Below are 26,379 nucleotides of genomic sequence, written 5' to 3' on the forward strand. Positions count from 1 at the left end.
CCCAAGCCTGCCTCCTGAGCCCAGGGCAGTTGGGACCAGGCCCTACTGCCTGTGGTCTGTGTGTGGGGGGGACATGAGGCTGCCCGGGGCACCTGCGGTTCTGATGGGCTCTCCGCTGCAGTGACAGCCCAGGACGAAGGAGCTGTCAGACCATAAATCTTAAAGCTGTTTAGGCTTCTCCTCTGAACTAATGGATCCCAGAACACGGGCATAATTGCACATAAGCTAACAAGTTATTCCAAAACTTAGCAGCTGAAAACGGCAAGTGTGTGGTATCGCCCCATTGCCATGAGCCAGGAGTCCAGGTGTGGCCTCCCTGGGGCCCGTGGCCGAGGGCCCGGGTACAAGGGCCCAGCTGCGGCCGGAGTGGGTGCCGTCATTCCAGGCTGGTCAGGACGGCAGAGGAGCTTTCAGGTGATCGAACGTGGCGGTTTGTGAGACTGAGATCAGCTTCCAGGCTCACACACGTACAGGCTACCTTCGTTCCTGGTCACACGGGCCTCCACAGGCTGCTGGAGTGTCCTCAGGACCTGGAGCTGGTGATCTGAGAGGAGGATGAGAGGACCCAAGATGGAAGCCCCAGAGCTCCAGCTCAGAAGATATAACCCATCAGTTTTCCATGTTATACTTGGAGTGAGTTGTTAGGCCCAGCCTGCATTTAGGGGAGGAGGACATTATACAGGGATGTGAGCGCCAGGATGGCAGGAGCCATGGGGGCCACCACAGCCCACACTCTGGTCCCAACATGACCCCGTCAACCTGCCAGCCCCCCAGGGCTCATCCTCCACATCCAGGTGGTCTGAGCGCAGCTGCCGGGTCCCTCTCAACCTGCAGACGTGGGGACACAGAGGCAGCGTATCCACCCCACAGAGCCTACGGGGTGGTGGGACACAAGGAGGGTGAGTGCCTGCTCAGAAAGGGGACAGTGGACCCACAGGGAGCCTCTGCGATCCACAGCGATGCCCGAGTCCTGCCGGGCGGGCGTGGGCGGTGCCGCGATGGCTGCTTAAGGCCTGCAAGCCTTCTGGGCCCCTAGTTTTGCCCAAGTTACCTTCCCTTTTTCCTGAAGGCAGCGTGTGTTCAGCCGGACAGTGTCCCAGGCTTCTTGCTGGTGGGATTTGGGTGTCCCAATACCTTTTGTGCTGTGTCTGCCCGTCTCAAGCCGAGAAGGTGACATGTCTGCAAATGTCCGTCTCCAGGAACTCAGTGGGTGTGTTACAAACCTGGGCGTTCACCCATCAGATAAACGCCGACCCACAGCCCTGTTAGGGGACAGCACCTTTGTGTCCCTGAGTGCCTAGGCCTCCTGGAGTCCTCTTGCAAGGCGCCTGGCAACCTTGAGACTGAGCAGGGCTGGCCCTTTGGGAGCTTAGACGTCACAGCCACGTGCGGCCCCATCGTCACACCAGGCTGTGTCGTCATCTTTTTTTTTTTAAAGATTCTTATTAAAATGTAGCTAATGTGCAATATTATATGAGTGTCAGGTGTACAGATAGTTATTCAACACTTATCTACCTAAAGAAGTGATCACCATGACAAGTCCAGCAACCATCTGACCCCGTCCCACACCATCACAGTGTTACTGACTATATTCCCATGCTGCACATCACATCCCCACGACTTACTTGTTTTATACCTGGTGATCTGAACCTCTTACTTCCCTTCACCTTTCCCCCGTTTTAATTTTTCAGTTACATTGACATTGAGTGTTATTTTATGTTAATTTCAGGTGTACAGCATGTGGTTAGACATTTGTGAAATCTAGGAAGTGATGCCCTGACTAGTCTCATTCCCACCTGGCAGCGTGCATAGTGATCACCATATGATCGACTACGTTCCTTATGCTTTGCTTTACGTCCCGGGGACAGGCCACTTAACGGGGGCATTACCTGCTGTCTGGAGAGGCTGAGCATTCCCAGGCTAGCAAGTCCCAGCCTCTTTTTACTACTGGACAGCAGTTTCCTCACTCTCTGTGCTGTGACACCAGGTGGCATCATCTGCTTGGAAGCCTCCTGGGTTCCAGCACATTTCTGCCCTTCCCGTAGCTGCAGGTCACACTCGGTGCCAACACAACAAGCCCTGCCTCCCAGGACTGTCCCTTGTGGGGCACCCCCTGTGGTTGTGTCCCGGGCACTTCGGGCTCAGCTTCTACACGTCACCCACGTCCGGCTGTTATGACAGCAGTGCCTCCCCCTCCAAACTGCATTGGTTTTTCTTCTGTATGACAAATTGCCCCAAAGCAACAAGCAGTGGTTACCTCTCATTCAGTGTGCCCTCCCAGTGTCCCTGGCTCCAGGTCGCGTGAGCTTTAGGCTCAGGCCCACGCTGGCTGGCAGGCCTCGGACAGGCAGCTTCCAGGCGCCCACGTGTTGCTGGCAGCCCCGGTCCTGGTCTCCTGAGCCCCTGTTCAGGCTGCCCCACTGTCCTCACGACACAGCAGCTGGTGGCCTAAGGCTGAGAGGGGATCACAGTCTTTGTAAAGTGCCACCTCAGGTGACATCCAATCACTTTTGTCCTGTTTCCTTTGCTGGATGTGAGTTATGAGGCCCAGCCCATCCTCAAGGGCACAGGATTTTAAGGCAGGGGGAGGGGGAGCAGACCATGGTGGGGCCATCGGGCAACCTTAGAGGCCACGTCCATACTGAGCCAACGGGAGCAGATCCTGAGGGTTAGTGGAAAAGGGGAGTGACACTGAAAGGTGACAGTGAGGAGGAGATTTAGAAAACGCCGGTCTTTGGCCCAAAGCCACATCTGGAGGCCATGTGACTGCTGAGAAAAGTTGCTGGTGACGGTCACACTGTGGCCAGCTTGTCCCGTGTTGTGTTGCCAGGGTCACAGCGCACAGTGGGCCCTGCAACCATTGGTGTGTCGTGTCAGGTCACTTGTGTAGTCCGACACATATTTACGGTGAAGTGTGCAGCGGCTGGCTGCACTGGGGTCACTCATAGATGCTGTGACTTGCTGTGACTGCCACACCAGACGTGCCAGTTGATGGGCCATCGGTAACCCTAGGGGGGCTTCTGGTGAAGGGCGGAGGCCTCTGTCCCAGCACAGTCACCATCTCCTTAGTGACTTGGTGAGAATGTGACGCTGAGCGGATCGGGTGTGAAGTGGATGAGAGCTGTGTGCACATGACTGTGACCTTGGGTGATGTGTGAGCCAAGGGCAGTGAGACTCGAGCTTCACGCCTGAGTGCCCCACACCAACCTCAGGAATCAGGTTACAGGACATGATCAGCCACAAGAAGGACGGGCCTGCATGCTGGCCTGAGCCCGGGCGTGCCCATGGGTGTGCTGGGGGGAGGGGCTGCGTCTGGGCCCCGCGGGGTGTCTGTCCAGAGCAAGGAGGGGAGGTCTGCCATGCTGCATCCGCTGCTCGTCCTTTCTGAGCCCCTCACGTGACACTGACCAGGAGTGGCCGGGACGAGGGGTATGCCACTTGCTCATGGGTCCCCATCCAACCACAAGGACGGCATCTGGGAGACCTTGTTGGTGAAAACAAAGGGCAGGCTCGCCATTAAGTTCCTGGAGACACGTGCTGGGCTCTGGTCCCTGGGAGAAGTGTCTGAAGCTGGACCTCAGAGCAGTGACAGCCGGGAGGGAGGAACAGGACGCAAGTCCCTCTTATAGGCAGCTGCCCAGCCCTGTGGCGTCAGGAGACGCTGGGTCACCTGGCTGTTCTAGGCACGGGGGGCACTGGCCAGGGCAGCTCAGACCTGTCGGGAAGCCAGCAGGCCTGACCCCGCCCATCCCGTCCTGCGTGTCTGGTGGGCGTGGCAGGGGACAGCAGTGCGCCTGGGGCTGCAGACACCGATTGAGGCGTGGCCCTCGCGTCACCCTGCGTGGCTTGCGCTGCTCACAAGGGAGGCGGCCACACGGGCAGGGCGGGGGCTGGTGGCTGACCCCTGCACTTTGCAGGTCATCGTGGGCAGCATCTTTGAAGTGGTCTGGGCCGCCATCAAGCCAGGAACCTCCTTCGGCCTCAGCGTGCTGCGGGCACTGCGGTTGCTGAGGGTCTTCAAAGTCACCAAGTATGTCGCCTTGTGCCAGGTGGGGCGTGGGGGCAGCGTCACACTTAGCTGTGGGGGTATCTTTTGGGGCTTATACTTGCACAGACTCGGATGACAGTCGTGAAACAGCCCCTGCTCATCTCAGCCTGTCAGGCCACATGGGTCCTCTGGACCGTCCTGACTGCGTCCAGGTGACAGGAGGTCTCGCTGTCCATCAGCTTGCACCCCATGGTTTCATACGGTCCCCTCTCTGGAAACCGGCCATCCCACCATGAACCTACAGATGCAGGCTTTGCTTCATAGTGAATAGAGGAAGCAGGAGTTGCCAAGTAGAAGTCATCTTCCTGCCACCAAGCTGGCCCTCGGCCCCTGGGCCCGGCCAGCACTGGCATGGTACCCTCCCTCCGAACCTGTCCTGTGTGAATGGTGTTTTCACAATCCTGGAAGCGAGTGGTTCTATTTTGCCCACAAAGAGGCCGAGACCCAGGGCAGGGGTGACAACACAGCAAATGTGCAGACCTGGGCTAGTCGCCGCCCTCACTGCCAGGGCTGTGGTGACCAGATGAGGGAGAACACATCACCGACCAGAGCTGTCGAACCAGCCCAGACAGCTCAGCAGGGACCCTACGCTGTCCTCTCCCGGGCATAGTGCAGAACGGAGCCCGTGGTGCTCCCACCTGTGGCCTGTCTCCTTGGGGTCTGGGGCTGCTTCGGGTGCCTGCAGGGAGCCCAGTGTACTCGGCTCACCACGGTGGGGGGCACCCGGTACTCGGAGCGGTCAGCAGCTAGGCTATCGGCACTCATGAGCAGGGCCCATGTGCTGTGGGTGCCATTGACTGGCAGGGACTCGGTGAGACCTCGGGAGCATCTGAGGGGCGGTGCAGGGGCTGTTTGGGTCCAGGGAAGTCATCCAGCAATGTCCTCCACACCCACTGCCCTACCATGTCCCTGGTCCTTGGTGATGTGTGCCCCTCTGCTCACAGGACGCCTGCCCACAGATGGAGGTGTGGTCCCTGGCCCACAGCAGCCCCCATGTGCGGTGGCTGATGGCCAGCAGTCATGGCCCTCACTTCACACAGCGCTGACTGGAGGCCCCTGGAGGGGGCCTGGGTGCTGAGGGGGAACAGGCCAGGCCAGGAGCCCGGGGTGGGCCATGCCCGCACTGTCCTGCTGAGGAGCGTGGCAGGGCCAGGTTTGGGAGGTGAGGGTGAGTCCAGCCCTGGACACATGGGTGTGTCGTCCCCATGGGGCCCTGGTGACAGGAGGCTGGGTCTAGGACTGTGGAAAGAAGCTCCACTCCATGTGTATTGTAACTGTGGGGCCCTTAGGATGTAGAAGGACCCAGAAGCCATAGCTGTGACTGCAGGGAACCGGGGTGAACGTGACGTGAGGGTCGGAGCCCATGTGCTCCACCGGGCACAGCTGGGCTCAGACCCCGCCTGCCCCCAGGTACTGGAGCTCCCTGAGGAACCTGGTGGTTTCGCTGCTCAACTCCATGAAGTCCATCATTAGCCTCCTCTTCCTGCTCTTTCTGTTCATCGTTGTCTTTGCACTGCTGGGCATGCAGCTGTTTGGGGGCCAGTAAGTAGGGGGGGCCAAGGGCAGCTGTTTGGGGGCCAGTAAGTGGGGAGGGCTCAGCAGCTGTGGGGGGCACAGACAGTAAGTGGACCTGTGGGAAGGGCTTCTGAGCTTAGAGTGGCAGTTCTGCCCCAGTTCCTCCTGCTTTTCATCCGAAAAGGTCCTCCTAGAGCCCAGACCTCTTGCAGCTTGTGACAGGCCCTAGGTGCCCAGCTGCTATGCCAGGTCCTGGTGGCTCCTTAGGGGGCTGTCCCTTCCTCAGACGTCTCATTTTTTTCAGGTTCAACTTCAAAGATGAGACACCAACAACCAACTTTGACACCTTCCCTGCTGCCATTCTCACCGTCTTCCAGGTAAGGTGTCCGGCTCCAGGTGCGCTCCTGGCCTCCTCAGCTTCCCTCCCAGTGCTGGGCCGGCAGCCTTCCCGTAAGCTCCCTAGGTGGAACTTTCCACCCAGCAGAAGAGAGCAGGCAGAGACGAGGGTAGGCCGGTCCCCCATGTCCTGCAATGCCGTCCTTGGGCTTCAAGCCACCAGCTCAGCTCTCCGACCCTAGGACTTGGCATTACAGCCGTGTTTTGTCCTTTGAGAGGAGAACAGAGCACCTGTTTCTCCCTCACTTCTCTTCGTGTCTGCAAAGCACGTCTCCCAGCTCCATGGAAACCCTTGGGGTGCCCTTAGGAGGTTCTGCTGCTGGAGCCGAGTCCCTCACACAGGGCTGGGGCTGCCCAGATGCCCGTGATCAGTGTCACCAATATAATGTCAGACATTTGTGTTCTGTGAGCTCTCTGCAGGCACCATGTCTAAGGTTGAGTAAGGTGGGGGCATGCTTTGCCTACAAGGACACTTAGGGAAGGCCAGCCGGCTGCATGTTCAGGCCAGGGGCTCAGCTCAGCCCCCGGCCTCTAGGACTGCCAATCCCAGCCCCAGCCAGAGCTGGAGCCCACAGCGTGTGCAAGGAGGCCGTCCCTCCAAAGGAAGGGAGTTTTTTCAGCAGCCACTCAAACCAAGCTGGAGGGTTGCTGAAAGAGGAAACAGGACCAGGGCTGACCAGGGAGATCTTGAATGTCAGGCTGGGGGAACTAACGAGTGCATTCCAGAAAAAGCAGCAAGGTGAGTGAAGTCTGGGTGGGGAGCACAGGTGTGTGACGGAAGGCCTTGGGGTGGTGGGGCCGGTGGGGCTGGCATGGATGGCCCTGAATGCTGGCCTGTCCAAGAGGCTTTGCCCTGTGGGAGCTTTGCAGGGTTTCCACAGCAGGGGGTGGCGTGATTGACAATGAGAGCCTTGCTTTACTGTATTTGTTGCAAGAAAGGACTTGAACTTGCTGAGTGGTGGTAGTTTGGGAACCAGGGGAAGAGGCCAAAGTTAGAGGGAGAGAGGGCTTCTGACCAGGCGACGCTCTGATTGTACCTCAGGCCTATCTGCTCTGAACACAGCAGTAAGGTGAGAAATACCTTTAGAAGTTGACATCGCCAATGGGAAACAATGTCTGCTAGACATTGGCTAGAAATGAGACAAGGCAGTGGCCAGGCACCTGTGTACAGTCTGGGAAGAGGCGGGGCTGGACAGCAGCAGCACTGGCCCTGCAGAAGGCGTGTGGTCCTGTAAGAGGCTGGGGGAGGCCGAGGAAGTCACAAAGGCAGCTCATTGGCCAGGCCAGGCCTGTAAGTCCCACAGAATGATAATGGACTGGAGGCCAAGACTCCAGGATGGGAGCCCCATTTCTGAATGGGGTTGGAGAGGGGACAGGGGCAGGAGGGCATGTGACCTGGGAGAAGAACTTCACCTTTGTTCACGATGAGCCTGCAGACGAAAGTTCTGAGAGCCAGCCCCGTAGAAGAAATGACTGAGCAGGGGTGACAACGCTCACGGTCAGAAGGTGAGTTCAGGCCTAGAGGAGAAGGGATACAAACACAGGTGGCTTGGACGGAATATGCCTCAGACCCACAGAGGGTTACAGGAAGAACTCGTAGCACATACCACAGCATCGGGAAGGACAGGTACCTGAGAACTAAGAATAGATGAACATGGAAAGGAGCCAAGGAGAAATTCTAGAAATGGAAATAGAGCTATTTAAATAAACTGAAGGGTGAAGGGTCCACTGGATGCAGCCCAAGGATGGCTGAGCTGCGGTGTGGACATACTCAGACGTCTGCTGTGACGGTGCCCGTGCTCGGAGGTCAAGCAGGACGCATGACACGGAACAGAATCACTCCAGACATAGACACATTGTGATAAGGAGAAAATCTTAAAAACTCCCTAGAAAGATTTCCTAAAAGAATGGCAGTCTGAGGGAGGGCCTCTCGTGTGCAGTGGTGCCAGAGGTCTGGGAGAAGTAACTTAAAAACATTGTAGGACAGTCCCTGTCAGCCTGGAATTCCGAACCCGAGAGCCGTGCTTGCAGCGCGGGATGAACACATTCACATGAGGGTGGAGAGAGTCGCCACCCAGGCTGACCATTACATGGTTGTGAAGCAGGTGGTTTAGAAGAAACCATGCAGCAAACTAACCCACGAAGAAATAGAAAACTGAACTATTTCAGAAATTGAACAGTTGAAAGTTCACCTTTCCAAGCCACGTTCACATACTGAATTCTTAATAAGAATTCTAAATAAGAAAAAAACTCCAATTTTATACAGCCTGTGCCAGAGAAGATCAAAAGGAAAGCAGCCAACTCATTTTGAGGCTCGACTAGTCTTGACATGAAAAGACCAGACAAGCAACAGATATGAAAAAAAAAAACTGAGGTCATGATCACAAGCAGAGACAAAAACATCCTGAGGGAAGTAATAAGTAATCAAATCTAGACATGCTTAGAAATTTTTATGATCAACCTGGATTTATCTTAAAATGCAAGATGATTTAACGTTAGAAAAGACTTTCATGTAACTCACCATCTTAACAGAATAAGGAAGGAAATAACCTTAGATGATCAGAAAAAAGCATTTGAACTCTAGCAGACGTACAACCAACCTAGAGAGGATAGACAAGTAAGACTGACAAATCTTGTTAATTGTCAAATTAACACATAGGGATTCATTATACTCTCTACTTGGTGTATATTTGACAATATCCATAATAAATGTTTTTTTCTTAAAAAAAACCACATGATAAAACCCAACACTTATTCTAAACGAGGTCTTAGCATACTATGCTAATATCATTGGTCTTCATTCATTAGAACAAGAAAACAATGCAATAGAATTTCTCAAGATTGACAAGAGAGGAATAAAAATGTCATTATTTACAGATGAAATATTTGTACACGCAGAAAACTCAAGTGTTGTGACCGCAGATGGTGTGGGGCCACTTGGTTGTCTGTAGAGAAGAGCATGAAGTTGGAATCCCACCTTGAAAATCGATTCAGATGGATCAAGACCTAACTTTGAAAAGCAAATCTGAAAGTTTAGAAAGACAGATGGCGACATAACATTATTAACTCAAGGCAAGGGAAGTCTTCTTAAAGAAAATACAAAAAGCACAAATCACACAGGAAACCATTGAAAATTTGACTGTTGAAGATTTCTGTGCCTCAGGACACCATAAAAAGATTGAAAACAACAACAAGTCACAGGCTGGAGGAAGACATTTCCAGTGTCAGCAAATAACCAACAAAGGATTAGTGTCCAGAGCATACCAAGAACGTCCACAAATGGAAAAGGAAAGACAAACAGTGCATCATGAAAGGGCAAAAGGTAGAAACAGGTCACTCACACAAGAGGACCTGGGCCAACGAGCAATCTATGAAAACTATTTTCAGTGTTACCAGAAGTCAGGAATGTGATTGAAACTCACCCTGAGAACAAGCCTGTCCATTCAGCTCAAGTTAAGAAATCCAGCAACGTCACCTTTTAGCCATGTGGTGACACGAGGGTCCCTTTCTGCTGTGCTGGGGTGAGGACCACTGTGGGCAGTGGTCCCCTGGCATGGCACACAGGCGGGTCCTGTTGCTGCTCAAGGCTCTGGAAAGGGTCTTGTACAGCTGCACAGACACGCGAGAGCATCATGGCAGCGTTGTTTGTAAGAGGGAAAAGATGCAGGTCCCCTGAATGTAAGAAGTGCCTTATTTTGCAGCCATAACAAGAGTGACGGATCTCACAAACATAATACTGAGCAAAAAATAATAATTATAGCACATAGTGCTGTCTAAATAACTATGGGAACCTGCGAAACAATGTTGCTTCCGGCATATGAGGTATTACAATTAAGTTCACAAACTCATCCTAGAAAAAGTGCTGCATACCTCATTGCTGAATATGACTACGGTCACCTTCGAAGTACTCCCCTTGGGAAGCTATGCACCAACGCCAGCGTCTAGTCCACCCTTCAAAGCAGTTTTGGAACTCTTTTTCTGGAATGGCCATCAGAGCTGTCATCGTATTACTCTTGAAGTCCTGAATGTCATCAAAATGTCTTCCTTTCAATATTTCCTTTATCTTTCGGTAAAGAAAGAAGTCATTGGCGGCCAGATCAGGTGAGTAGGGAGGGTGTTCCAATAGTTATTTGTTTACTGGCTAAAAACTCCCTCACAGACGGTGCCATGTGAGCTGGTGCATGGTCGTGATGTAAGAGCCATGAGTTGTTGGGGAAAAGTTCAGGTCGTCTAACTTTTTCACACAGCCTTTTCAGCACTTTCAAATAATAAACATGGTTAACTGTCCAGTTCGTACAAATTCATAATGAATAATCACTCTGATATCAAAAAAGGTTAGCAACATTGTTTTGACTCTTGATTTGGACTGACGAAAGTTTTTTGGTCATGGAGAATTGGCTGACTTCCATTGTGCACTTTGACGCTTCGTTTCGGGGTTGTATTGGTACACCCATGTTTCATCACCAGTGATACCACGGCCCAAAACATCGTCTTCCTCTCCAAAAGGTCTCAACAAACTTCAACTCTCCTTTGGATTTGTTCATCAATGAACTCCTTCAGAACCATTTTCGCACACAACTTTCTCATGCCAAGAGTTTTAGTTATGATTTTCTAACTTTTTCTATCGATGGTCTGCTATGCTTCTTACAGTCAGACGATGATTTTGACGCACAGTTTGACAAATTTTTGTAATGTTTTCGTCAGTTCTGCTCTTTACTGGCCACCCTGACTTCTCTTCATCAGTGACGTGTTCTCTCCTCTCAGAAAAACAGTTAATCCATTTGTACACTTCATGGCATTATCCCCATAAAGTTGGACTAACATGTCCCTGATGTCACTTCCACTCTTGCAAGTTTAACAAGAAATTTAATGTTTGTTTGTTGCTCTAATTAAAGCTCAGACATTCTCACGACTGCACACAAAAACACGCAATAACAATAATGATCACCACTCAGCAGGACACTGCCGCACGTCAACAGAAACACAGCTGTGAGATACTTATGTACCAAGTTTTGGAAACCTTACTGTCTGTACTTGGAAACCGAGCTGTCTGTACAGTGCTGCCAGTGTAAGTGCATGGTGGAAAGTTCGCGATTGTCAGACTTTGTACATACTGTAAAAGTACAAAAGTTTGCACAGGAATGATAAACACCAAATTTAGGGTGCTGCTTTGGGGGCGGGGAGAAGGAGAAAGGGGGAGTTTTGTCCAAGGAACATCTGCTGCATCCTAATGTTTTATTTCCTAAGCTGGGTAGTGGTTACACAGAGGTGTGTTAAATGTTATCCATCGTACATTTCTGAATGTTTGAAATAGTACGTAAACATTATCCAAAGGAAATTGGTGTGATGTTAATAGCCACAGTAGACGTTAAGGCAGATAAGCTTTAGTAAAAATAGAGAAGCATGTTACATGTGAGAAAAGGAAGCTGGTGTCGAGCTCGCACGACCCAACAACATGGTCTGAAATTTATTGGGCAAGAACTAAGAATTACACAGAAATGAAAAGTCGGGCGTCTTGTAACAGATTTGTAATGCGTTTCTGTGCAACTGAAGGAAGAAACTGGAAGTTAGAAAGGCTGTGAGAGAGCAGATGAAGCCGCAGGAGTCAGCCGACACACAGCTGCACCCAACCAGCCAGCCGCGGGGAAGCCTCAGTCCTTGGAGCAAACAGGACAGTCACAGAATGTGGCCACTCATTAAGTCGTCCAGGAAATTCCCACAAACGTTAGGGATTGCTGTCCTGCACAGCACATTCTCGATATAACTTAAATAAATAGAAAATGCTGATAAAAAGTCACTTAAAATCTTCCCCATCAGTGAAAACTGAAAGGTTGAGTTAAAGAAGACATCACAATGGATATTACAAAATACTTAGAACTCAACAACAATATCAGAACTTACGGGATAAGGCTGAGGCAGTACTTGGAGGAAAGTGTACACTCTTAAATGCAATTGTCAAAATAAAAGAAAGACTGAAAATAAACTAAGTACTCATCTTAAAAATCTAGAAAACAGAATAAACTAAAGAAAAATTGAAAGCGGAGAAAAAATTGATAAGAGCAGACATTAATGAAACAACTAAAAACACCAAGGTGGTAACAAACTCATAAAAATCTTGTTCTCAAGAAGACTAATAAAGTAGATAACTTTCTAGAAAGACTGATCCACAAAAAGGCACAAATAAAAATATTGCCGGGCAGCCGGATGGCTCAGTTGGTAAGAGCGTGAGCTCTGAACAACGGGGTTGCCAGATCGATTCCCACATGGGCCAGTGAGCTGCACCCACCACAACTAGGTTGAAGGACAGCTACTTGGGGCTGATGGGCCCTGTAGAAACACACTGTTCCCCAATATTCTCCAATAAAATTTATTTTTAAAAAAATTTTCAAAACGGAGTACTTCCCAAAGGCGGGATAACTATAGAAAAGGGAGGTATATTCTTTAATTCCCCCCAAACATTGTGGTGCCTTTCTGCTGATAGATTTGAAAACTTGATGAAATGTCTAACTTTATAGGAAAACATCACTTAGTAGCTGAAGATAAATTAAAAACCTGCATTGTTTTATAACCATTAAATGGAATCAGAGCTCTTCCTGTTTTCCTGCCCTTGCCCTGAGCCTGCAGTTACTAGGTGCGTCTCACCAAGCTGACAAGGGACAGGTGACAACTTCCTCAAGCCATTCCAGAGAAGAATGAAGTCATACCATGAGGCTAGTACAACTCTGAAACCACAGCCAGGTGGGGATAATGTATGAAAAGTGAAACGCAGGCTAGACTGAGCTCCCGAGCAGGGTCTGGTCTGTCTCCCTGGACGACCCTAAGTGCCCTGCACTGCCTGGCACACAGCGGGCACTTTAAAGGTTTGCTCAGTGAAGGGACATGCAACAGCTGAAATTCAATGTTAAAAAAGCAATTTCTACTGCGTATAAAATAGGAGTTCGTAGCTGAACTGTGTTTATCACAGTAGGGCCAGAATTTGTCAGTATAATTTCTTATCTCTACAGGTTAAGAGAATAGCACACGTGTCAGTAGGTGTAGGAAAATAAAACATTGATACATGATCAAAAGGTGTTCTAATAAGAATTGATAGGATTAAAAAATAAACCACAGCAAGGTGGGTGGCAGCTAGTACTTTCGGGTTTCTTTTTTGAGGGGTTGAAGAATGCTAAACCCGAATGTGGTGGTGAGTGCCCATATCTGTGAATGTCCTGAGAACCTCTGAATTGTTCGCTTTAAATGACTCGATTATAAATGTGTCTCAATAAGGCTGTTATTTTAAAAAGAGCATAGCAAGCATCACAGATAAAAGATTGCACAATGGTTAAATTTATGTGTCAACTTGACTGTGACCAGACTGGGTTTGCCTGTCGGGACCTGATGCAAATATGGCAAAATGTTAACAGTTTTCCTTTTCCGTGCTGGACACATGAGTGTTATGTTATCCTCTTGTCTTTTCCAAAAATACAAGTAGAGGAGAGATGTGTTTCCTGAGGAGGCGAGGACGTTATTAGGCACTCTCACAGCCCAGAGCCCTGAGCCCAGGGGGCGGGAACCTGGAGCGTCAGTGGCTTTTAGCAGCCGTGGCCCCTCTGAGTCTGTGTTCTGGGCTCTGGGAGTCGGGGGCTCGGCCCCAGTCCTGCGTTGCTTCTCCACTCACTGCTGTAGTCTCCTCTGTGCCTTTGTTTACCTTTTCTCCTGCTTGGAGCTCCCTTTCCATTTTTTGGCTAACCCAGCTCAGCAGCCAAATCTTCCTGGAAGTTTCTCTGCAGGACCTTGGGCTACCTTTTCCTCCAGAAGCTTCTAAAAACGTGTGTGTGCACATGCACATGTGCCCCTGGCTCTCGGGAGTGTGCACGTGCACGCGTGTGTGCAGGGGCCATGCAGCCCTCCTGTGCTGCTCTCCCTGCACAGATCCTGACTGGCGAGGACTGGAACGCCGTCATGTACCACGGGATCGAGTCTCAAGGCGGGGTCCGCAAAGGCATGTTCTCGTCCTTCTACTTCATCGTCCTGACGCTGTTTGGGAATTGTATCCTTCTGTGGGGCGGAGGGGCACACAGCAGTGGCCCCACGGTCGCCATAGCTGCTTGTGAGCCTGCACAGGCCCCCGTCCTGTCTGGTTGGGGTCGCCCCGCCGAGCCTGTGTGTCCCTCCGCCTGGGGCCTGAGTTCTGTTCCTGGCGTGGGAGGCCTGTGAGGGTATCCACAGCTGTGGTTAGTGCTGGGAGATAGCAGCCTGGCCCCAAGGCTCTGTCCTGTGGGCTCTGCGGGAGCCCTGAGCTGGCTTGGCTGTGAGGCGGTGCCCTGGGGTGCAGGCTCCTGAGACCCAGGGCACCCGCCTGCCACACCGCGCCTGGGAGAGGGGGGTCATCACTGTTGGCCTCCTGCAGAGCTAACTGCTGCTTGAGCCTGGCACTGTCCCAGAGCCCCTGGGGGCAGAGGGGGCATGCAAATCCCTAGGCCTGTGGTGACAGCACTCAGTCACACGACTTTGTCCCCAGAGGAGTGCGGGATGTCTGAGACAGTTTGGTTGTCATTGCTGGAGAAGAAAGTGCTGCTGGCATCGAGTAGGCAGAGCCGGGATGCTGCTGAGCGTCCCATGATGATGGGTTGCCCGTGTCAGCAGTGCCCAGGGATAAGGTGCCTTAGCAGGACAGCCACGGAGCGCCTGAGACCGGTCTGCAGGCTGAGCAGCGCCCAGGCGGGCACAGCTGGAGAGGGCACAGGGGAGATGCTGCTGGCTGCTCAGTACAGACACGAGCTTGTGGGAAGAGGCAGGTGCAGCGACAGGAAACCAAAGTGAGTCAGGTCAGCGGCACGAGAGGGCCTGATCCTGCGGAGACTCAAGGACATCAGGCCCTTGTGACTCCAGAACTCTGGGCCAGTGGCTCTGTGGCCTGCGTTTCCTCACTTGTGAAATGGTGTTGTGGTAGGCTTTGTCCTGGATCCTGGGGCGCTCAGTGGTGTGGGCTCAAGGTGCTGTCGCCATCAGCACCGCCAGGCTTCCACTGCTCTAGAAGGAGAGCACCTGGCCTGAGGGGAGGAATCGCCGTGAGCCCCGCCCTGGAGCCCACGCGGTGCCGGCCTGGCTGGGTCTGCACGTTGTGCCCTGTCTTACCTAGCCTCTGCTCACGGGCCCAAAGGTGATGGGGCCCCGCACGCAGCCAGTGACAGTAGGAGGCTGTCGTAGGCTTGTCCCTGGCTAGAAACCCGGGAGCAGGGACAGAGAAGGCAGTTCATGGGCTCTCCAGGGAGGCAAGGGCAGACTGATCCAACACAACCTCTGAGCTCCGGGCCGGGTGGCAGGAGGCTCCGAGTGGGCACTGGGGACTGGGTGACACGAGACTGCATAAAGGAAGCTTGGGCAGAGGCCAGGGGCCCACAGGGCCCTGGGAGCTAGGCTGCCTCTGCTGGCGACAGGTCAGCGGGGCCAGGGCTCTGAAGGCTGTGTGCGCCAAGGGCCGGAGGCTGGGGATCTGGGGAACTAGGGGCCCTGTTTCCCATGGGGGAAGCCGTGGCGTGACCATGTGGCAAGGTGTGGGGACAGAGGGCTCCCTTCCTTAGCTGGAGCCGCCCAGACACGCTGCTGAACGTCTTCCTGGCCATTGCCGTGGACAATCTCGCCAACGCCCAGGAGCTGACCAAGGTATGTGGGTCGTGACACAGCGGCAGACCAGGTGCAGGAAGGGGTGGGGGGAGGCCAGGGAGCCATGAGGAGGGCCAGGTTGTGGGTCACGAACCCATGTGACCCGTGTGTCCAGCGTGGTCTCCTTAAGGTGGTGGACAGGCAGAAATTAGGCTGTTACTCTGGTGTCAGGAATGGCGCTGAGAGGAAGCCCGAAGTGCCAGGAAGGCCAGTGGCCACGAGGGTGGCCCCTGGACACTCCTAAGACCTGGGAAGAATGGCAGAAAGGCGGAGGGGGGTGTGTGTGGGGAGCAGCATGGCTGACAGGCAGGAGGTGCAGCCCGGACAGAACCCCGGGCAGGGGCATGCGGGCGGTGCTGGCCTCAAGTGAAGGGTCCCGTGATGTCTCCTGAGCCTGGTGTGTGTGTGTGTGAGGGACACGTGCGCTGGGCCATGGGGAGCACCCAGCTCTGAAGACTGAAGGGCCGAGGTGGGCACCTGTGTTCGTCCCTGGAGTCACTCTCAGGTGTGGATGGTTGCGCTCAGGTGGTCACTGGGCAGTGCTGCCCTCAGGCGCTGGGACTGGCTGGTTCCTGGAGGAGCAGCTGGTGCCACCTTCTCTGCCCACAGCAGGATAGCGTCATCCCTATTAATATTAGATGGCCCCGGTGGATGCCATCTGATGTGCCTGGTGGGGGGTGTGATTCTACAACCTCCCCCCGCAGTTCCTCCCAGTGAGGCTGCCCCGCCTGGCCACCTTCCCCGCACAGCCTGGACAGTGCCGCTGGGCTGCCCGCTGCCTCAGCCTTGGGCTGCTGCTCTACAAGCCCACACCCTGTGCAGGACTCTGCTGGCTGGGGAGGGCGCAGGCCTGGTGCAGACACCGTGCGCGTCTGTCACGCACGCATGCTCGAGCCAGTGCCTGAAAGATGCTGCCTGTGCGTTCTCACTCAGTTGGGTTCTCTCCAGTTCTGCACTCCCCATCCCGGGGCCGGGCTTAACTCGGGCCTTCCCCAGGAGGGCAGGCTCAGGAGGTCTCTGGACAGCTGAGAGGCAGGTGTGACCCCTGCACCTTCCATGACTCCTGCTGAACCCTCTCCCCCACCCAGACTTGGGCCCTGGGGTTGCCTGTGGGTCTAGCCTCCCCCCTTGCTCTGGCCGCTGGCTTGTGAGGACTAGGGAGTCCCACTGGCCTGCCCATTGCTGTCGTCAGGAGGGGCCGAGCCAGCAGAAACTGGAGGATGGCCAAGGCCCTGGCTGGGCTGCCTGGGCTGGGGGACCCCTGCATTCACGAGCACTTCTGGGGTTAGCGTTTCCGGGGCCACGTAAACTGGGGTGCCCAGCAGCGCTGGCAGTCTGGCACCAGTTGTCCTGGGTCGGAGTGGGCCCGCGCTCTGCAAGTTTGGCCATGGGTAAAAACATGCCAAGGAACCGATGTCCTAGGAGCCCCGTCTCCATGCACAGACACTCAGTGGTGGCCCCTTTGGGAGATGGGGCTGGTAGAGGCCTGTCCGTGTCAGGCTGGCCAAGCCCCAAAGTCCAGGACTCAACTTCGCTTCCTTTATTTTGCACCGATAGAGTCATTTACTTTTCGAAGTGGAAAGAAACTCATGCTGAGTTTGTAGAATACCCTTTGGTTGACTGGGGACGCCCTCCACCCCCAGGAGCCGTAAACCAAGATGGAGGAATCAGGGTGAATCTGCCTTTGCCTCCTGTCTGGGGCCAGAACTTGAAGGTCTGAAGGGAAGTCTGCAGGCAGCTAACAGTGGATCTAGTTTTTGCCATTATTGTGACCCTAAGAGCAGATTCAAGGCTGTTCTGGGACCTGTTGGGGGTGCCAGGTCCCGGGGAGCCTGGTGGACCTGGCGTTGGTGTTTGGGGGAATAAGCAGTCTAGCTAGGTTACATGGAGATGTGGGTCCCGTGAACTCAGCCTGAGCGGTTTATCTAGATGCCAGGAGCAGACATGTTGGTTTTGCCCAGTGACGTGGGGTCAGGTCCAGAGGGTCTGTGCAGATGTCCACTGTTCCCATGGAGGCAGGGCTGGCCCAGTGGCCGATGGCCACTGGGGTGCTGCCCGGGGACTCGGTGTTGAGGGGATACAGGACCAGGCACTACAAATAGCTGTCTAGCTGTGGGGGCGACAAGCAAAGACTTGTCCCAGTCATAGCTGGGATAGTGGGTCCGGGTAGAAAAGCCCAGAGGGGGCGAGGTGGCTCTGCTAGGCACACTCCTGGTGGCAGTGCTGTGGGCAGTGCTGGCCAGGACCCAGGCTTGGTGCAGAGCCCTGCTGCCTGCTGTCTCACAGCTCTGGGGCAGAGGCTGACCTCGGTTGACTGTGGCAAGTGCCCTGGGGGCAGAGGCCAGGTGGGACTGAAGGAGGAGTGGTTTTGCCGTTTGACGGAGTGAGTCTCAAATGCTGTGGGACAAACACGCAGAGCTGTCCAGGCAGCGGCTGAGTCCCTGGGGATGGAGCTCTGGCGTGGGGTCAGGATGTGAGCACAGGTATGCAGGTGGCTTTGAGCATGCCGGGAGCTGAGGCAGGAAACTTGGGGGCCTCCACCTTGGGCAGCAGGCATGGAAGACGGGATCCCTGAAGGCTGCCAGAGAGCATGTGTGGAGCGGTGCTCCCTGCTGGAGCGGGTCACCATGATGCAGGAGCCGCTGCCTGGCCACTCCGGTTCCGACAGCAGGAAGGACGAGTGCCCAGGAAGTGGATGCAGCACTCTGAAGTGTCGCCACCTGTTTCTGTTCACACAGGACGAGGAGGAGATGGAAGAAGCAGCCAATCAGAAGCTTGCTCTGCAGAAGGCCAAGGAAGTGGCAGAAGTCAGCCCCATATCCGCCACGAACGTCTCCATCGCTGCGTAAGGCTCTGGGGAGTGGACTGAGGGTCGTGGTGGGGCCCTCAGCAGGGAATGCCTTCTGGAGGCTTGTCAGAGGGCCTCGTGCCGTGGCTGGAGCTTGTTGGGACACAGCCCCTGCTCAGGATCTCTGATGACCGGGGGCAGCTCCCATCTCCTGCAGGAGCCTTTGTGCCAAGGGTTTATCAGGGAGCGTTCTCACAGCTCCCCCAGTTTGAGTAGGAGTGAGATGTGGCAGCGTGCAGCCTTCGCGTGCTGTGTGGGGTGGGCCATGCCGTAGGGATCTGTCTGTTCCTGACAATCTTGGGGGGCCCCAGGGCTCATCCTGGGGCAAACTCCAAGAGTCAATCTGACTATTTCATGCACACCTTTTCAGAAAGGCATTTATGAGCCAGAAGATTCTAGGTGGTTTTTCAGCTGCCCAGGAGACTCGGTTTGCAGAAATGTCTCTGAGGTCTTGATGGGAAAAGGTGGAGGCAGGCCCAGGCTCCTGTGCAGAGTCTGGAGCTGCTGGCTCCGTCTTCGGCTCCTTGCCTACCCCACACAGCCCATGTCCCGCACTGATCTGGGGCCCCAGATCTGGAGCTGGCCCGCCACCCTTTCTGCGAGCACTGCGGTCAGTGCACCAGAACAGCTGCAGGCACAACTGGGTGACATGTGCATCTGTGCTGCCGAGTGTGTACGATGGCACATGGACGAGTCTGTTGGGAGTGTGAGAGAGCATGTGCCTGGTCGTGAGTGTGCACATGTATGAGTGTGCAAGCACACGGGGGAGTTGTGCTATACCTGAGTTGCGTGCACATGTGTGAATGACTTGCACACCTCGTGTGAGTGCACATGTGTGTATGTGCACGTGTGAGTGAATGTGTGCACTTGTGAGTGCACACATGGGAGTGCATGTATCATTGTGTGCACGGGTGTGTGCGCATGTGTATATGTGTGTACAGTATGAGTGTTAGTGTATGCGTATGTGAGTACGTGTGCATGAGTGCATGTACACGTGAGTGCACGTGTATACGTGTATGCAGTAGGAGTGTGTTAGTGTGCACGTGTGAGTACATGTGCATGAGTGCATGTACACGTGTGAGTGTACACTCGAGTGTGTGTGCACACATGTGCATGTGAGTGTGCATTATAGTAGCCCATTATTGCTTGGCGGACACCAGGGTGGTGGCCTGTTTTCTGCAAAGGTGTTTGCAGGGGGCATGTCTCTAAGCCAGGCACGGATTGCCGATCTTTGGTGGAAAATGAGCTAGAGGAGGTCACAGGCCCCTGCTGAGCAGGACACAGCAGTCACTCAGATGGCTGCCAGGGCGGAAGCTTCATTGGCAGCTCTTTTGCTGTCTGTGTGCCCGCAGACTCTCTCTACAGCCCCTGTCCTGAGCCCTATAAGCCACGGGACAGCTGGTGAGCCTTGGGTTGGTTTAGCGTGTGCTCACTCTGCTGTTTCTGGAGGTGAGTGCCTTGTCCGGTGGCCCCTGCTACCAGCCAGGGCTGCTTCTGGGGGTGTGCAGCATGGTGTCCACTGCCATCTGGGCAGAGACCGTGGGAGGAGGGCCCTGGGCCCTGAGCACAGCCATGGAGAGCCCTTCAGGCCACCAGAATGGGAGGTCTGGACGCACAGAGGAAGGCTGCACTGGCGTCCACGCCTGGGGACATGCGCACCTGCTGTTGGCCTGATCACTACCGTGGTGCTTCTTCTCCGCTGGGAAAGGGGTTCCTGGGGGATACAGAGGTGCTCTGCCTCACACGGTCCCACGCTCCGTCGCCTCCCCCGCGTCACAGCTGGCCTGAATGTGTCCAGGCGTTGGCCCCTGTGTTTCTGCCTCCGGCCAGCTGTGGGGCCTATAAGCTCTACTGGGGTGCACACGTAGGCCTTGGTCCTCTGGTATGTCCTCAGCCCACCTGTGGTGGACACACAGTCTGGTGGACGCGGAGGCCCTGGGCACACAGTCAGTCTGATGGGATCGGAGGCCCTGGGCACACACTCAGTCTGATGGGATCGGAGGCCCTGGGCACACACTCAGTCTCATGGGATCGGAGGCCCCCGACATGTGCACTGCTTTACCGCCCTCGGCCCGGCTGAGACCTTGCTCAGGCTCCTGGTGTCTGTCGTTCCCCACCTGCCCCAGTGTTTCTGTCCTTAAGGGGAGTCATGTTGCTTGGATGGGCAGGGCCTGCATCTCCTCAGCAGTGTTTTCTGTGGCAAGCTGTTGAGGTGGGGTGACACCGAGTCATGTGGTCTGTGAAGCGGGAGGACTGACTGAGACGTTCTCTGTGATGCCGTGGGTGCTGAGGGTACCTTCAGTGTACTCGGTGTTTGACAGACTCTCATCAGCACTCTGTGTGGCTTGACGGGTGGTGCTGGTGGGACCTGTCACTGGAGGTCGTCTGGGGCTGTGTCTCTGGCCTCAGGTGACAGCCACTTCAGGCTGCTGAGAGGGAAGGGGTACTAAGGTTGACATGGTCTTCCAGGTTCTCTGTGCTGTGTCACCCTCATCATCACCCAACTTCTGAATGCTGGTGAGTGTGCACACTCACAGATTGAAACATGTTCACACCCACAGTTCACACCCATGTTCACACCCACATTACCACACACACGCTACAGCCACTTGTGTTCACACCCCACACATGTTGACATGTCATGTGTTCACACTTGTGTGCGTTCACTCACTGAGACATGTTCACTCTCACACGTTTACACTCACATGCTGACACATGTTCACACCCAGACACATTCACTTCTCACTTCACACCCCATTCACACCTTCACACCCTCACACCCACTCACTCACAAGCTCTCACAGTCACACACCTGCTTGCGCCCAGGGCCTGCAGGCAGGTGAGCTGCCTGGAGCTTCTCACTGATGTGCGCAGACGCAGACTTGGCCTTGAGAAGCAGAGCCGGAGCCGGGACCCACCTGGTCCTGCCCTGGGCGCTGCCCTAAGGGGAAAGGACTATAGGGGAGGTTTGCTGTCTCTCCATTGGTTTTGTAAAGGCTTCCAGAAAGTCACTTGGAAATGGCTGGACTTACACTCAAGGGCAGATGGTTTGCTGACATAGCCCGTGTGGCCCTGGGAAGGGTCATGGTGAGCTGGAAGCACCTTGCTTAGAGCTGGGGAGCTGAGGGGCTGTGGTGGGCTGGGCAGAGCACGGTGTTCAGGCAGCAGGGCCCGGGCGACACCTCAGGTGAGGCCCCCTGCATTAGCCATCTCTGCTCCATCTGCGGCTGTCGGAGCGGGTGCCACAGTGGGCGGGGAGGGCTGTGTGGACCTGCAGGACAAGTGGTGCCAGCTCTTAGAACCCATTGCCCTTCCAGGGACAGTGTGTGCCCGGCTGTGGCAGACAGGCCCCCAAGATAATGCTTCTCGTCTTGCAGCCACGTGGGGCTTGCTATGCTCACTGCAGCTTCACTTTTCTGCTGGGTGCTCTCTTTTTCTCAACTTCTCTTTTCCTCCGAGGTCTTGGCCGGTGACCATTCTGATGGAAGCATCCCTGGCCCCCTGCCCAGACGCAAACTGCAGCCTGCACCCTGAGCTGACGCGGCTCACGCGGGTTCTAGTGTCTCTTAGAATTCTCTGCTTTTCTCACCCTTGTTCTGTTTTGTCTTTTGCATGTGCAGTTTTGTAAAGCACACTCGAGGTACTGTGTCTCGCAGCTCGTCTGTCTCCAGCGTAAACTCACCGTGAGTCGCTCTGCTATGATCTCTGAGGCTTCATGATAACCACACGCACACACCTCCCCACCACTCCTGACTGCTTTCCTACCCCAACCATTCGCTTCAGGGGGCAGCTCCAGGCAAGCCTGCAGCCTGGAGAATGGGGGATAGCGGGCACCCTTCCTGACGTCCCCACGTCCCGCTCATGGGCATCTCACTCTCTGCGCTTGGTCCCCCGTCCTCTCCCTCCTGGTCTCTGTCCTCCTGTCTGAGGTCTGTCTGTGTGCCGTCACTGTGGTGTCTCAGGCATAGCTGCTTCTCTGAGGCACCTGCCACTGATGTCTCCTTATAGCTCCCACGAGGCAGAGTGTTCATTAGGGATTTGCTGGGGACATTCGTGGGGTGCCCCTGCCCCATCCCTTCCTTACGTGGGAGGGGATGTGTGTGTAATCCTTAGGAAGTCTTTGTTCTAGCAAGAGCAGAACTGCTTCCAGTTGTGAGGCTTATGCTAGACCAGCCAGAGCCCTGGGAACCTGGGGTGGCCCTCCTGTGGTGGTCTGCCTGGGAGGCTTGTCCCCAGAGCTCCCTCCCAAGGGCGAGGCCAGGTCCTGTATGTGGGAGGTCCCAGGAGTGGCCGGGTGCCCTCTGCATCCTGGGGGAGCTGGGCTCTGTGCTTCTACGAGCACTGGGATCTGCTGTCTCACGGGGTAAGAAAGCTGGATCTGGAATGACCACAGGGTGGAGGAAAGTTCAGATGTAGGTGTCCTTGGTGTCACCTTGTCAGCAGCCGCGGGTGACTAGATTTCTTAGCCCAGAGACCACATAGCAGGTCACAGCACAGAGTTCATGGCACAGAGGTCACGGCCCAGAGGACCTAGCACAGAAGTCAGCATGAAGGCAGTGGCACAGAAGTCATGGCATAGAGGTCATGGCACTGAGGTCACAGTGCCTGGGTTGTGCTGTGCCCACACGCCAGGCAGGACATCCTGGGAGCAGCTCCTGCAAGTGACCCCTTAGAGAGCCCTTGTAAATAAGGACTTGGCCTGAGCAGTCACCGCCTCTCAGTCCTGTGGAGCAGAGGGTCGCTGGCAGCTTGCAAACTCGGTGGAGAGGAGGGAGAGGAGAGACCAGCATTGGGGCAGGGTGACTCAGATACCCACGAGGGACAGAGGCCAGGTGCACAGACTCAGGCACACCTGACGGGAGGCCAGCAGCCCAACTGGCAGCAATGATGCAGACAGAGGCCCAGAGAGGACCTTGCGGGGGCAGGGCCAGGCAGAGCCCGTTGGGGCTTGCTCCCCGGCGGTTATGAGGGAGCCCGCCAGCCCCACGGCACCCCTCAGTCCAGCAGACTGTCCACCTCTCTGTGGCCTTGAGCTGGTTCCTGGGAAGGGAGGGGCTGCAGAGGTTGAGGGCACAGCCATGACCTCAGGAGCCCATCTCCTCCTGAGTGGCCAGGACCACATGTTCCGTTGTCTTTATTGCCTGTCTTCTGACAGACAGCCGGTCCCTAGGACTTGTGGTGCATCTGAGCAAGCCACCGGCTCCGAGTGCAAGCTCAGCTGGGAGTGCTACACTGATCGGGAGGCCTGGGCATGCCCCACATGGCTGTCATCCGTTTTCCAAGGGTTGGCACAGTGCAGTCGGGCCGTCTTTTGGTGCCAGCTGGGGGTGGGCAGGCCCCTTATGGCTCTAGGTTGAAGGTAAAGAAAAAGGTGTGTTTGTTGCAAGGTGATCCTGGGAGTGGGGCAGCATGGCTTCCATGTGTCAGGGAGGCAGGTCAGGGCTTGGGATGGCAGCCAGGGGTGTGTGTGGGTCAGCAGATGCCCCCCACACATCGTCCTGCCTCCCCTGTCAGGGCTCCCAGGTAAGCGACAGATGTTGTGCTCTTCTGCCCTCCACGTGTGAGGCACTGCGCTGGAAATGGCTCCCATACCGGCCCGCATTCACCTGCAGAGAGCAGGACTCAGACTCTATCACATTATTCAGGCCGACTGCTGCCTCTCTCTGTAGGTCACCGTGGTGCCAGTGGCCCAGGGCCCCGGAGAGGGCTGGCCTGGGGCCCCTCAGGCTGTGTGCTTGGGGTCTGGCCGAGGCCTTCATCTTCCTTAGATACTTCTTTCGTTTTTGCCCTTGGGCATGCGTCTGATCCTGGCTCCGTCAGTGACTGGCTGTGGGACCCCCTGTGAGTGATGTCCTCTAGGCTGTGTCCTCACCTGAGAAGGGGGCATGGGAGCAGCACCTGAGTCTGAGGGAGCTGTGAGGGTTGGATGAGGTGGGCACTGGAGCCCAGAGCACAATGTAGCTGTTGAATGGCACAGATGTCACAGCCACTGTCATTCTCATGCTGCTAATGTCGCCAGCCACCACGGTGGGTCCAGCAGCCTGCAGAGGACGAAGGGTGAGACCCTGGCCTCGGGGGGTTTGCTTGAGTAAGGGGGGGGTTACCTCCTTTGGGGGTCTTATGTAGCAAAGAGCCCAGAATGCCAAGGGCTTCCTGTGCACTCTTCCATATGAGTGAGGCTGGACGGTGGTCAAGGCCTTTGGTAGCCTGTACAGTGAGGGCTGGCCTGGACCACAGGCCATTCCTAGTGCCAGAGGGCTCCGAGGCATGCTCCGGCTCTGTCCCTGAGGGAGAGGAGGGCAGTGGCCGCCACAGGAGGTAGTATCTCCAGTCCAGAGCTGACTGCTTGGCTCCTGGCAGCAAATGGTCATTGAGCCAAGTGGCAGTCCCTGGATGGAGTTGATCACGTCAGGGAGCAGTCCTGGGCCTGTTTATTCCTGAGAGGGCCAGGGCCAGCTGCCCCCTGCCCTTCACTCCCCGGGCTGTGCTGGCTGCTGTCCTGGGTTCCTTCACAAACACGCGTGTCGTCCTGGCCAGTGGCTTTCCTCCTGGAGGTGGGGGTGGAGGTGGAGAAGCCCCTCTGTGGGCAGGTCTGCTCTCCTGTTGTGGGGCGCCAGACTCCTGTCTCTTCCCGGGACCGGCGGGCTTGGACGCTGCCCCCTCCCCTGTCCCCTCCTATTTCGGCCTTCCTGCCAGTGGCCCACCTGCCCTGGAAGCCTGTCTGCCACGGCAGGCACCAGCCAGCCATTCCCATCACGCTGCCTCCTTAGCCTCAGGCTCTGACACCCGTGGCAGAGCAGACTTGAGCCCCTCGCCCCCCACCCCTCGGGCCAGAGATCTCACGGTGTGTCGGGCTGTGACCACGGGGTGAGCTGGGTCACCCTGGGTGTCTCCCCTTCTGCAGTGCCTCCGTGAGGGTCTTGAGCGCCCCTCTGCCCCCTCCCCATCCTCGCTGCCCCACTGTCACCCCATCGCCCTGTCCGCCGCGGCTTCCCTGCGAGGCGGAGCGGGCCGAGCTCACCCCCGGTCTCCCCGCAGCAAGCAGCCCAACTCGGCCAAGGCGCGCTCGGTGTGGGAGCAGCGCGCCAACCAGCTGCGGCTGCAGACCCTGCGCGCGAGCTGCGAGGCGCTGTACAGCGAGCTGGGCCCCGAGGAGCGGCGGCGCTACGCCTCTGCGCGCCACCTGCGGCCGGACATGAAGACGCACCTGGCGCGCCCGCTGGTGCTGGAGCCCGGCCCGGACGGCGCGCGGGGGCCGCCGGCGGGGAAGGCCCGGCCCGAGGGCGCGGACGCGCCGCGCAGGCACCACCGGCACCGCGACAGGGACAAGGCCCCGGCCCCGGCCCCCGCGGTGGAGCGGGGCCCCGCGGACGCCCCTCAGGTGGAGGCCGGGGAGCCCGCCGCCCGGGAGGAGCGGGCACGGCCGCACCGCAGCCGCAGCAAGGAGGCCCGGAGCGAGCGCGGCCGCGGCCCGGGGCCCGAGGGCGGCCGGCGTCACCGCGCCCACCGGCACGCGGCCGACCCGGGCAGGGAGGGCCCGGCGCCCGGCGCCAAGGGCGAGCGGCGAGCGCGGCACCGCGGCCCCCGGCCCGGCCCCAGGGAGGCGGAGAGCGGCGAGGAGCCGGCGCGGCGCCACCGGGCCCGGCACCGGGCGCTGCCCGCGCGCGAGGACGCGCAGAAGGACGGCGAGGCCGCGGCCCGGGACCCCGCCCAGGAGCCGCGGAGCCACCAGCCCAAGTGAGTGGGCGGCCGGGGCGGGGCCGGGCCGCCTGCCCGTGGGGGCGCCTGCCCGTGCCCGTGGGGGCCCCTGCCCGTGGGGGCCCCTGCCCGTGGGGGCGCCTGCCCGTGGGGGGCCCCTGCCCGTGGGGGGCCCCTGCCCGTGGGGGCCCCTGCCCGTGGGGGCCGCTGCGCTCAGGGGTGGCAGCCC

At 56.3% G+C, this 26,379-nt stretch overlaps 1 protein-coding gene across 6 annotated transcripts in view; it reads left to right on the forward strand.

The window, feature by feature from the left end:
- CACNA1B (calcium voltage-gated channel subunit alpha1 B) overlaps nucleotides 1–26,379 on the forward strand; it is a 164,065-nt gene that overhangs the window by 56,939 nt on the left and 80,747 nt on the right. For 4 of the 6 annotated variants that reach the window (XR_013994522.1, XM_081067367.1, XM_081067364.1 and 1 more), the window contains exons 13-20: nucleotides 3,918–4,030; nucleotides 5,459–5,590; nucleotides 5,868–5,940; nucleotides 13,871–13,988; nucleotides 15,537–15,604; nucleotides 18,343–18,449; nucleotides 22,073–22,135; nucleotides 25,491–26,189. Coding sequence is in view for 5 of the 6 variants with exons in the window: in XM_081067367.1 (XP_080923493.1) it covers nucleotides 3,918–4,030; nucleotides 5,459–5,590; nucleotides 5,868–5,940; nucleotides 13,871–13,988; nucleotides 15,537–15,604; nucleotides 18,343–18,449; nucleotides 22,073–22,135; nucleotides 25,491–26,189 (1,373 nt within the window). In the remaining variant the exon portion in view is untranslated. The remainder of the gene's footprint in view (nucleotides 1–3,917; nucleotides 4,031–5,458; nucleotides 5,591–5,867; nucleotides 5,941–13,870; nucleotides 13,989–15,536; nucleotides 15,605–18,342; nucleotides 18,450–22,072; nucleotides 22,136–25,490; nucleotides 26,190–26,379) is intronic. The other 2 variants (XM_081067366.1, XM_081067368.1) reach the window with 1 other exon arrangement.

The sequence above is a fragment of the Rhinolophus hipposideros genome (assembly GCF_964194185.1).
Source record: "Rhinolophus hipposideros genome assembly, chromosome: 11".
In the NCBI taxonomy this organism is placed as follows: Eukaryota; Metazoa; Chordata; class Mammalia; order Chiroptera; family Rhinolophidae; genus Rhinolophus; species Rhinolophus hipposideros.